Consider the following 12,500-nt stretch of genomic DNA (forward strand, 5'->3'; position numbering starts at 1 on the left):
TCTCTCTGTCTCTGTCTCTCTCTCTCTGTCTCTCTCTCTCTGTCTCTGTCTCTCTCTCTCTGTCTCTCTCTCTCTGTCTCTGTCTCTCTCTCTCTGTCTGTCTCTCTCTCTCTGTCTCTCTCTCTCTCTGTCTCTCTCTCTCTGTCTCTGTCTCTCTCTCTCTGTCTGTCTCTCTCTCTCTCTCTCTGTCTCTCTCTCTGTCTCTCTCTCTGTCTCTCTCTCTGTCTCTCTCTCTCTCTCTCTGTCTCTGTCTCTCTCTCTCTCTCTCTCTCTGTCTCTCTCTCTCTCTCTGTCTCTCTCTCTCTCTGTTGGTTTCTGGTTCTGTCTGGGGGAGGGAGGTGCGGCCGGGATTACATTTCACCCAGATACAACAGATGCGTTTTTCTGATTGGCTATTCGTGTCGCCCATCTCTTTTCATTGATTGGCTGATGACTCCAGGGGATTCGGGGAGACGTGCTTGATTCCTCCATGGTGAGGGCAGCGACCAGGTCATGTTTGTGCTGCGGCACATTAAATATCAGAGAGGTGTTTTCAGCGTGAGAAATACGATGTGTGGCGGGAGGCGGGACTTAAGACCGACATGCGTGACAGTCACGCTCAATGCGTGACACTTGAGAGGCTTCTACTACTTCTACTACTACTTCTTCTTCTTCTACTACTTCTACTACTACTTCTTCTTCTTCTACTACTTCTTCTACTACTTCTTCTTCTTCTACTACTTCTTCTTCTACTACTACTTCTTCTTCTACTTCTACTACTTCTACTTCTTCTTCTTCTACTACTTCTTCTTCTTCTACTACTTCTTCTTCTACTTCTACTACTTCTACTACTTCTACTACTTCTTCTTCTTCTACTACTTCTTCTTCTTCTACTACTTCTTCTTCTTCTACTTCTACTACTTCTACTACTTCTTCTTCTTCTACTACTTCTTCTTCTTCTACTACTTCTTCTTCTTCTACTTCTACTACTTCTACTACTTCTTCTTCTTCTACTTCTACTACTTCTACTACTTCTTCTTCTTCTACTACTTCTTCTTCTTCTTCTACTACTTCTACTACTTCTTCTTCTTCTTCTACTACTTCTTCTTCTTCTACTACTTCTTCTTCTACTTCTACTACTTCTACTTCTTCTTCTTCTACTTTTACTACTTCTACTACTTCTTCTTCTTCTACTACTTCTTCTTCTTCTACTACTTCTTCTTCTTCTACTTCTACTACTTCTACTACTTCTTCTTCTTCTACTACTTCTTCTTCTTCTTTTTCTTCTACTACTTCTACTACTTCTTCTTCTACTACTTCTACTACTTCTTCTTCTACTACTTCTACTACTTCTTCTTCTTCTACTACTTCTTCTACTACTTCTACTACTTCTTCTTCTTCTACTACTTCTACTACTTCTTCTTCTTCTACTACTTCTACTACTTCTTCTACTACTTCTACTACTTCTTCTTCTTCTACTACTTCTACTACTTCTTCTTCTTCTACTACTTCTACTACTTCTTCTTCTACTTCTACTACTTCTTCTTCTTCTACTACTTCTACTACTTCTTCTTCTACTACTTCTTCTACTTCTTCTACTACTTCTTCTTCTACTACTTCTTCTACTTCTTCTTCTTCTACTACTTCTACTACTTCTACTTCTACTACTTCTACTACTTCTTCTACTACTTCTTCTTCTTCTACTACTTCTTCTTCTTCTACTTCTACTTCTACTACTTCTTCTACTTCTACTACTTCTACTACTTCTTCTACTTCTTCTACTACTTCTTCTTCTTCTTCTTCTTCTACTTCTTCTTCTTCTACTTCTTCTTCTTCTACTACTTCTTCTTCTTCTACTACTTCTTCTACTACTTCTTCTACTACTTCTACTACTTCTTCTACTACTTCTTCTACTACTTCTACTACTTCTTCTACTTCTTCTTCTTCTACTACTTCTACTACTTCTTCTTCTACTTCTTCTTCTACTACTTCTTCTACTTCTTCTACTTCTACTACTTCTACTTCTACTACTTCTACTTCTTCTACTTCTTCTACTACTTCTTCTACTTCTACTACTTCTACTTCTACTACTACTTCTACTACTACTTCTACTTCTACTACTACTTCTACTACTTCTTCTACTTCTTCTTCTTCTACTTCCTCTTCTCCAGCTTCTTCTTCGATTAGTGGAAGTAGAGTAACTTTTTTTTGTCATTGTAATAATAGAAATCATTTTGTCTTCTGTTTTTGTTGCAGTGAGCGAGATCATCGACAGAGACATCGGCAGCCTGAGCGACCAGTTAGACCCATTAGACCAGTTAGACCCATTAGACCCATTAGACCCGTTTGCCCCATTAGACCCATTACACCCGTTTGCCCAGTACCAGCAGAGCGGCTGGCAGCACAAGGCGTCTCCGTAGCCGCTTCCTCTCTTCTTCTTGGACAGAAAACCCAAAGTGCACCGAACTGATCCTCAAGTGCCTGAAGAGAACCAATCAGAAGCCTCTGACTGAAGCCCCGCCCCCTGCCACGGGGCCTCAGGAATGTTCAGCGGGACTCGAACCAAAGACCGTTTTTGTTCATTAATCTTTTTACGTTGATAGAATTGTAAAAAAACAAAGAAAACAATCAAAAGGGCTGAAAGTCACTTTTAATAATCAGAACAATGAGAATATAAATAAAATCAATATTTATTGGCCTGTTCATTATGAAATCTATTTTCATCTCCGGAGGAGAAGAAATGTGTAAACAAACAAATTATATCAGAGTACGTTAAAATAAATCTTTATTGAAGTGTTTAGTGTCTATTTAAAACAATAACTCTGAGGTTTAATCTGTTTTTATGAATGGAGCTTCACTTCCTGTCTGACATCCAGGTGAAGACATTCTAAACACAACGTCCACACAGTACTTCTACGAGCAATACTCTGGAGTGTGTACAAGTACCTCACGTCATAACATCAGCACTGTACCTTTAAGGCGCTGGATACAAACGAGGTCAAAGGTCAGTGCCAGGAGAGCTTAAAGGATCTCACGCTGGCAACATGCTTTTATTTTGGAATAAAATAATTTTCAGCGCTGAACACTTTGATTCATTTGGTTTTTCCATGTGAGCGTTTGTCTTGAACGTCACCTAAAGAGCTGCTGGTCGGGGTCCGGCTGCACCAAGCAGAACTCCTCCACAGCTGATCCAGATCCAGATCCAGATCCCGGTCCAGATCCAGATCCAGATCCCGGTCCAGATCCCGCCGTCCAGCAGCTGCCCCTGCAGGTGTAAACCAGCACCGTCCCAAACTCCAGCTCGGCCTCTTCCTCTTCCCTCCTCCTCCTCGTCTTCCTCCTCAGCAGACCGACCAGCGCCGGCATCAGCTGCAGCTCGAACGCCCGTCCTCCTCCGCAGGCGGCGCACGGCGGCGGCGCCGTGGCGTCGGCCGGCGGCTCGGAGACGAAGAGCGGCTTCCCGCCGCGCCGGTAGCGCAGGATCTGCTGCGGGCAGCGAGAGATCTCCTTCAGGAACCGGGAGAACGCGGCGTCTCCGTGTCTCGCTCTCGCCTTCTCGTACTTCTCCACGCCGCCGCCGGCGTCCCCGTCGTCCCGCTCGCCCACCGCCGCGCCCTCGCGCCTCTCGTACTCCCTCAGCAGGCGGCGGGCGTGCTGCAGCTCGGCTTCCTCTCCACACAGATCCGCCTCCTCCACCACGCTGATGAAGAACGCCTGCAGGACCGGGACGTCGTCCTCCACCGGGACGTCGTCCTCCACCGGGTCGTCCTCCACCGGGTCGTCGTCCTCCACCGGGTCGTCCTCCACCGGGACGTCGTCCTCCACCGGGACGTCGTCCTCCACCGGGTCGTCCTCCACCGGGTCGTCCTCCACCTCGTCCTCGTCCAGCAGGCGGAGGTCCTGAAGCCGGCCGCTGACGTCGGTGTCTCCAGCTGGGAGAAGATAAACGAGTCGATGACCAAAAGAAGTTCTGTCCCCTGACATTAATATTTCAGTTTATAAACGCCAGGGACTGAAGCGTCGTCCACAAGAAGCGTCAGACCCGGGGATCGAACCACCGAGCCTCTGATCCATTAAGCTGAGCGTGTGAACGGAAAAAAGGGTTTTCACGGATCAAAAGACGAAGAAATAAACATTAAGAGAAACATGGGTGAATATAGAGAGAACCGTTAAAGCAAAAATGTGCTTCCAGACATTTCGGCCTGATTTTATTTTGAAAAATAAAAGATGGATTTGAACAACTTTGTTGACATACACAGTATTTATATACTTTACTTTAATTAACAGACACAGTATTTATATACTTTACTTTGTTAACAGTATTTATATAGTTTATTATTATTATAGTTTATTATTATAGTATGCATATTGCTCACCTGTCTCAAGAGCTTCTTCCTCCTCCTTCCCTCCTCTTCCTCCCCATCCTTCCTCCTCCTCTTCCTCCATCCCCCAGTCATCAGCGGTGTCGCACCACTCAGTGGCCGGCAGAGGAGCCTCCTGGGCCGGGGGAGCCCTGCCGGATGTCCGCCCTTCCTCCTCCTCCTCTTCCTCCAGACACTGGGAGCGCAGCACCTTCCAGCAGTCCGACCTGCAGCTGCACGCGGCGCGCGTGCACGCGAACAGGTGCAGGGTCCTGTGGTACGGCGAGGCCGCCAGGGGGCAGTACACCTGCACCACGTGGGCCAGCGGGGCCCCGCAGCGGCCGCAGCGCGGACACTTCCGGGAGGCGCCCGGGGGCCAGTCCGGCAGCCCCCCCACCTTGCTGGTCCGGAACGAGGCCCGGTGCCGCCGGGAGTCGATCTCTGCGTCACACAGACCGAGCAGCGCGAGCTCCTGGGCCGGTGACGCCATCTCTCACGTGTGCGACACGCAGACCGGAAGTGGTCCGTCATCAAAACACGACCGCCAGCTTTTAAGATGTAAAAACTAAATAAAAATAATAATACACCTCCGCGACTGTGAATTGCTGCCAGTTTAACAGTTGCACAGAAATATATGTACATGTTATATGTGATATATATATATATATATATATATATATATATATATATATATATATATATTACTACATACACGTAACAATGTGGTAAAGATGTAACGATTATAAATTTAATTCGTTTAATTTGAGAGTTAGATTGAGAAAGGTTCCGACCGGAACCTGACATCAGAGTCACTGAAACACCGAACACAGAAACATGTCTCCGTGTTGTTGTTGTTGTTATTATGTTTCCAAACAGCAGATCATAATAATGACTGCTGGTTTGTGAAGGTATTCTTGTACTCGACACATTTATTTTCAACTTTTAACCCAAACAACCGGCTTCCTCATCACGTCCATCTTCAAGCAACGACACTTCAAATCAAAGAAGAAAAGTAGAGACTCAACCCGTTAAATGAGACTTTAACTAGCTGTGAAATTAAAACACGAGTTCTTCTGGAAGCTTCCAGAACCGAGAGGAAGAGAAACTAGGAGGAAAAGACATGAAATATATTGAAAAGAACGTTTATATCTTTTGTCCACAGAGGTTGTTACAGTCACTGTGTTCATTATCAAATCTTATGAAATGGAATCAAATCTAAATATAGACGCAATAAATATAGATAAATCACAACAAGGGAAAAATGAATGAATGAATTTATACTTTATTGATCCTCAATCCTTTTTGTAAAAGAGACGTTAGAAGAGATGTCAAAGTGTTGGTGACCACTAGGCGTCGCCCTCGAGTCAGCAGAGAAACTCCTCGTCTCGTCCTTCAGCCCAAACACACACAACACTTTGTAGTAAACAAACACACACAACACTTTGTAGTAAACAAACACACACAACACTTTGTAGTAAACACACACACACAACACTTTGTAGTAAACAAACACACACAACACTTTGTAGTAAACACACACACACAACACTCTGTAGTAAACAAACACACACAACACTTTGTAGTAAACACACACACACAACACTCTGTAGTAAACAAACACACACAACACTTTGTAGTAAACACACACACAACACTTTGTAGTAAACACACACACACAACACTTTGTAGTAAACAAACACACACAACACTTTGTAGTAAACAAACACACACAACACTTTGTAGTAAACACACACACAACACTTTGTAGTAAACAAACACACACAACACTTTGTAGTAAACAAACACACACAACACTTTGTAGTAAACACACACACAACACTTTGTAGTAAACAAACACACACAACACTTTGTAGTAAACAAACACACACAACACTTTGTAGTAAACACACACACAACACTCTGTAGTAAACAAACACACACAACACTTTGTAGTAAACACACACACAACACTTTGTAGTAAACACACACACACAACACTTTGTAGTAAACACACACACAACACTTTGTAGTAAACAAACACACACAACACTTTGTAGTAAACAAACACACACAACACTTTGTAGTAAACACACACACAACACTTTGTAGTAAACACACACACAACACTTTGTAGTAAACAAACACACACAACACTTTGTAGTAAACAAACACACACAACACTCTGTAGTAAACAAACACACACAACACTTTGTAGTAAACAAACACACACAACACTTTGTAGTAAACACACACACAACACTTTGTAGTAAACAAACACACACAACACTTTGTAGTAAACACACACACACAACACTTTGTAGTAAACACACACACAACACTTTGTAGTAAACACACACACAACACTTTGTAGTAAACAAACACACACAACACTTTGTAGTAAACAAACACACACAACACTCTGTAGTAAACAAACACACACAACACTTTGTAGTAAACACACACACAACACTTTGTAGTAAACAAACACACACAACACTTTGTAGTAAACACACACACAACACTTTGTAGTAAACAAACACACACAACACTTTGTAGTAAACAAACACACACAACACTTTGTAGTAAACACACACACAACACTTTGTAGTAAACAAACACACACAACACTTTGTAGTAAACACACACACACAACACTTTGTAGTAAACAAACACACACAACACTTTGTAGTAAACAAACACACACAACACTTTGTAGTAAACAAACACACACAACACTTTGTAGTAAACACACACACAACACTTTGTAGTAAACAAACACACACAACACTTTGTAGTAAACAAACACACACAACACTTTGTAGTAAACACACACACAACACTTTGTAGTAAACAAACACACACAACACTTTGTAGTAAACACACACACACAACACTCTGTAGTAAACAAACACACACAACACTTTGTAGTAAACAAACACACACAACACTTTGTAGTAAACAAACACACACAACACTTTGTAGTAAACAAACACACACAACACTTTGTAGTAAACACACACACAACACTCTGTAGTAAACAAACACACACAACACTTTGTAGTAAACAAACACACACAACACTTTGTAGTAAACAAACACACAACACTTTGTAGTAAACAAACACACAACACTTTGTAGTAAACACACACACAACACTTTGTAGTAAACAAACACACAACAAACACAACTCAGAAGAGACTGTTTGTGTGTTTTCTCATCATCTCAGAATGTTTATGGATCTGCAGACGCTTACGTTTTATTTCTTTGTGTTTTCTTCGCTTCGTCTCGTTTCACTGCTTCATTCCTCCATGTTGGAGCTGATATGAAGTTATTATTGCATCTTTATTCTGGTGTTGTTGTTCTTTATGTTCTTCCCCTTGAGAGCTGCCTTCACTTCCTGTTTACAAAGTGCCGGAGGAATTAAACTGTTATGTTTTCATTTTTACGATCACATGGCGTCCGTAAAAAGGAGCAGATGGTTTCAAGCATTGACTCCGGATTTTAATGTAGCTTTAAAATCTGTGGATTTTTATCTCATTTATATTTGAGTAAGAAGTTCCTGTTTTAATGCGACCAGGAAGCCAGACTGCTTTGACCCCGTGACCTTGCAACGAAAACGGTTGTTTTGGTCAAAAATAATAATAATAATAATAAAATTAATAATAATAATGAACTCATATGTGTGATACTCAGTCTGCTTTTTAAGAGCCGAATAAACAAACTGGAATCAGAAACTCTGAGAATGATTTTGTCAAATCTCGTTCTTTGATGCAACTTTTCACCGATTTTAAGGCAGAATTTGACAGAGAGAGATGAAGCTGTAAAGAGATGAAGCTGTAAAGAAATGAAGCTGCAGAGAGATGAAGCTGTAGAGAGATGAAGCTGTAATGAGATGAAGCTGTAGAGAGATGAAGCTGTAATGAGATGAAGCTGTAGAGAGATGAAGCTGTAGAGAGATGAAGCTGTAGAGATGAAGCTGTAAAGAGATGAAGCTGCAGAGAGATGAAGCTGTAGAGAGATGAAGCTGTAGAGAGATGAAGCTGTAAAGAGATGAAGCTGTAAAGAAATGAAGCTGCAGAGAGATGAAGCTGTAGAGAGATGAAGCTGTAATGAGATGAAGCTGTAGAGAGATGAAGCTGTAATGAGATGAAGCTGTAGAGAGATGAAGCTGTAGAGAGATGAAGCTGTAGAGATGAAGCTGTAAAGAGATGAAGCTGCAGAGAGATGAAGCTGTAGAGAGATGAAGCTGTAGAGAGATGAAGCTGTAGAGAGATGAAGCTGCAGAGAGATGAAGCTGTAGAGATGAAGCTGTAATGAGATGAAGCTGTAGAGATGAAGCTGTAGAGATGAAGCTGTAATGAGATGAAGCTGTAGAGAGATGAAGCTGTAATGAGATGAAGCTGTAAAGAGATGACGCTGTAGAGAGATGAAGCTGTAGAGAGATGAAGCTGTAAAGAGATGAAGCTGTAATGAGATGAAGCTGTAGTGAGATGAAGCTGTAATGAGATGAAGCTGTAGTGAGATGAAGCTGTAGTGAGATGAAGCTGTAGAGAGATGAAGCTGTAGTGAGATGAAGCTGTAGTGAGATGAAGCTGCAGAGAGATGAAGCTGTAGAGAGATGAAGCTGTAGTGAGATGAAGCTGTAGAGAGATGAAGCTGTAGAGAGATGAAGCTGTAGAGAGATGAAGCTGTAATGAGATGAAGCTGTAGTGAGATGAAGCTGTAGAGAGATGAAGCTGTAGAGAGATGAAGCTGTAGAGAGATGAAGCTGTAGAGAGATGAAGCTGTAATGAGATGAAGCTGTAGAGAGATGAAGCTGTAGAGAGATGAAGCTGCAGAGAGATGAAGCTGTAGTGAGATGAAGCTGTAGAGAGATGAAGCTGTAGAGAGATGAAGCTGTAATGAGATGAAGCTGTAGAGAGATGAAGCTGTAGAGAGATGAAGCTGTAGAGAGATGAAGCTGCAGAGAGATGAAGCTGTAGAGAGATGAAGCTGTAGAGAGATGAAGCTGTAGAGAGATGAAGCTGCAGAGAGATGAAGCTGCAGCTCGTCTCTTTGCGATATGAAACACATAACCTCCACAAACTACCTGTTGTTGACCCGGTGACGGAGATAGCCGTGTGTGTGTGTGTGTGTGTGTGTGTGTGTGTGTGTGTGTGTGTGTGTGTGTGTGTGTGTGTGTGTGTGTGTCCGTCACCCAGCAGGACTCTGAGCAGCAAATGGAGGTTTTTCATATTTTAATTGGTTTGCGTTCCAGGAGCGGCGGCCATGTTGACTCTCAGCTGAGAGGCCGGTCAACAGGACATGCTGGTTTATTATGAACTGGGGATTCTTATTAATAATTCATTCAGAATACTTCAAATGTTTAATATGCAGCGTTGGAGCAGCTCCTCCTTACATTACAGTTTGTGAAAATAATAATACCACCTGTAGTGCTTCTGATTAAAACCATAATACTTCTTCAGAGTAAGAACCTTTAGCAGTTAGTACAGACTGAAGGGCACAAAGCAACAATGGCGTTGTTATTGCACAATTATTGACTTACAAAAGGTCGTCCATAAGCCATTCATTGATGCTGGTATCATGAACGATAGTTTGACACAGAAATGTCTTTCTGCAATTATCAAAAACCCAATCCCATTGGGCATTTTGATTATTGCCTCATTGATTATCGCCCCCTACTGGTCAGTAGAGAGAATGCAGCTTTAACACATGACTAGCTTTGATGCTGTAAGTTAAGAGGCAGGAAGTCTCACTCATCACACATTAAAACGTTGGACTTCAGCCACGGCAGCATTAAAGTGCGGGTCTGCTTCTTTATGCCATCAATAAATCCTCAGTAGACGGTGGAGGTCAGTCACATTCTCCTGACTGCGTTCAGAGGAGGTCAAAGGGACGTCTCGTTTATAGGACCCCGAGGCGCTCGTGCATGAACCCCCACCGTGAGGGGAGATAAAGGAGAGTACCTCGGCCTGGAAGAGGCTTCTGTTCCCCAGAAGGTTTGCTGAAGGGCGACAGCAGCTCACGACACCCTGAACGCATCACGGCGGCTTCATGTGGAGACGTGAGAAGGCGGGAAGGTGGAAACATCACTTTCCACCTGTAAATGTCACATTGCCACATTCGGGAAACAAATGCCATTCATGAACCACTTATTATATATTTAATTATGAATCTAAAATATGTGTTTCATTATGTTCCCGCAATATTATATCAGAACTTATGAAGGGTGTCTAAGAAGCCTTTGTGTAATTAGAGGGGATTTATTAAAAGCAAGTGTGATCTTAATGGATCTCTGAACCCTAATTCAACATGGATGCTCATACTGGCACTTTAATGCTGCTGCTCGAGGCTTTAAAGTCCAATAAGGGGATTGTTTCCTCTCCTTTCACTTGTTTATCTCACCAGACGGTGAACTCTAGAGATAATGAACTTTAACTTCTGTCACAGCCGGGGAAAAATGAAAAAAAAGTTCATCTCATAGTCTGTTTTTCAACACAACTTATTTAAGGCGGGCTCATCGGTAGTTATTTCTTCAAACCAATATGTGTTTTTTCCGTTTTAAAGCATGATGTGCTGATCCGCTGGAGTGAAACAGAATTGGCCATGGAGCCGTCTGAGGGGCTCACAGGGATGAAACATATCAAAGCAGCTCGTACAGCAGCTTAGAATCTGCCTGGAAGCTCACGCAGAGATGACGCAGCGCTTTGATCTCTCTAATGCACCCGGTTACATCACACCACCACCGCTGCTGCCGGGGGTGGGAAGCTCTCCACCTCCTTCTAAACTCAGCTGTGGAAAACTGCCTGCGCGCTGGTTTGCAACCTGACGCTCGTCACGACCTCCTCGGTATCTTTAGCATCTGCATCTTTAGCATCTGCATCTTCAGCATCGGTATCTTCAGCATCTGCATCTTTAGCATCGGTATCTTCAGCATCGGTATCTTCAGCATCGGTATCTTCAGCATCGGTATCTTCAGCATCTGCATCTTTAGCATCGGTATCTTCAGCATCTGCATCTTCAGCATCGGTATCTTCAGCATCTGCATCTTTAGCATCGGTATCTTCAGCATCGGTATCTTCAGCATCTGCATCTTCAGCATCTGCATCTTCAGCATCTGCATCTTTAGCATCGGTATCTTCAGCATCGGTATCTTCAGCATCTGCATCTTCAGCATCGGTATCTTCAGCATCGGTATCTTCAGCATCGGTATCTTCAGCATCGGTATCTTCAGCATCGGTATCTTCAGCATCAGAAAATGCTCCAGCAGGGTGGTGACGTAGTCTGAAGACTGTGTGGGCAGCAGGCTAATAGTTTAGGCAAATAAAACTATTTAGTTAGGTTTAAAAACAAATGGTCATTTGGGTGAAAACAACTACAGAGGCGTACTGAAGTACGCACGTTGCGTGGCCAATAAATCAACGTTGACTTTTCGAACATCGGAGGGTACGTTTTCTCCCACTTCAGGCCGACACAAAGCTCGGTCAGGCTGGAGCAGCTCTCACTAATCCTCTCAAACGTTGCTGTTTTAGAATCGCACAAACTCACACACCAATCCACCGTGTTTACCGTGCATCTCGGAGAAGTAATCTGAATGTTTGAACTCATCTCCAGTCGTGGTCTTCTGAACCTCTCGGAGGAAACACAATTACAAAACTCCAATCGTTAAGAACTGAACTAAAAACTTAGTGCAGCGCGCAACTTGTGATAATTTATTGTTCTAATCCGGCGGTGGAGGTTTTGGTAATTTAAGGGTCTTCTGAAATCTGCTGCGTCAGCCTGAATGATAGGCTTTAATCAGTAAAGAGGGGAACTCTTCTCTTTATTGTCGCTGATGGTTTGTTAAGTTGCTTTTGTTTTTTAAGCATTTCTTAAGTGCTAAGCAATTATTGTTACCATTAGGAAGGTAATGACATCGCACGGCAATTTAAAAAACAAACAAACAGTGTCGCCCTTCTGATCGTGGAAAGGTCGCCGGCAGCTCTCTCGCTGAGCTAATCTCATCCAGACGCTTAACTCTCTGTGTTCGTCCACCGAGAGCAGAGCTGCTCGCCCTGCAGCCGGGTCGGGAAGCGAACAGTGGAGCCCGGAGTGCATCATTAATCATGCATTCATTTCTTTATTCACAAAGAAGAAACAACTTAAAGATACGGTTATGAA

The 12,500-nt window shown here is 42.9% G+C and overlaps 2 protein-coding genes across 3 annotated transcripts in view; one reads left to right on the forward strand and one right to left on the reverse strand.

Moving 5' to 3' along the window:
- The window catches only part of LOC306741300 (nuclear factor of activated T-cells, cytoplasmic 3-like), a 12,726-nt gene extending 10,316 nt beyond the window's left edge, over positions 1-2,410 (forward strand). Inside the window, exons 10-11 of one of the 2 annotated variants that reach the window (XM_079223577.1) lie at positions 440-472; positions 2,236-2,300. In XM_079223577.1, coding sequence (XP_079079703.1) covers positions 440-462 — 23 coding nt within the window. In that variant the 3' untranslated portion in view covers positions 463-472; positions 2,236-2,300. Of the gene's footprint in view, positions 1-439; positions 473-2,235 lie in introns of both variants that reach the window. The other variant, XM_079223576.1, reaches the window with a different exon arrangement.
- A 692-nt stretch (positions 2,411-3,102) lies between these two features.
- pdcd2l (programmed cell death 2-like) lies at positions 3,103-4,850 on the reverse strand. The gene is made up of 2 exons (XM_079223583.1): positions 4,356-4,850; positions 3,103-3,911 (listed from the first exon to the last, which is right to left on the reverse strand). The coding sequence occupies exons 1-2, from the start codon at positions 4,828-4,830 to the stop codon at positions 3,109-3,111; spliced, it is 1,278 nt and encodes a 425-aa protein (XP_079079709.1). The 5' UTR covers positions 4,831-4,850; the 3' UTR covers positions 3,103-3,108.
- Between the last annotated feature and the right edge of the window lie 7,650 nt (positions 4,851-12,500).

Source organism: Taurulus bubalis (genome assembly GCF_910589615.1).
Source record: "Taurulus bubalis genome assembly, chromosome: 9".
Lineage (NCBI taxonomy): Eukaryota > Metazoa > Chordata > Actinopteri > Perciformes > Cottidae > Taurulus > Taurulus bubalis.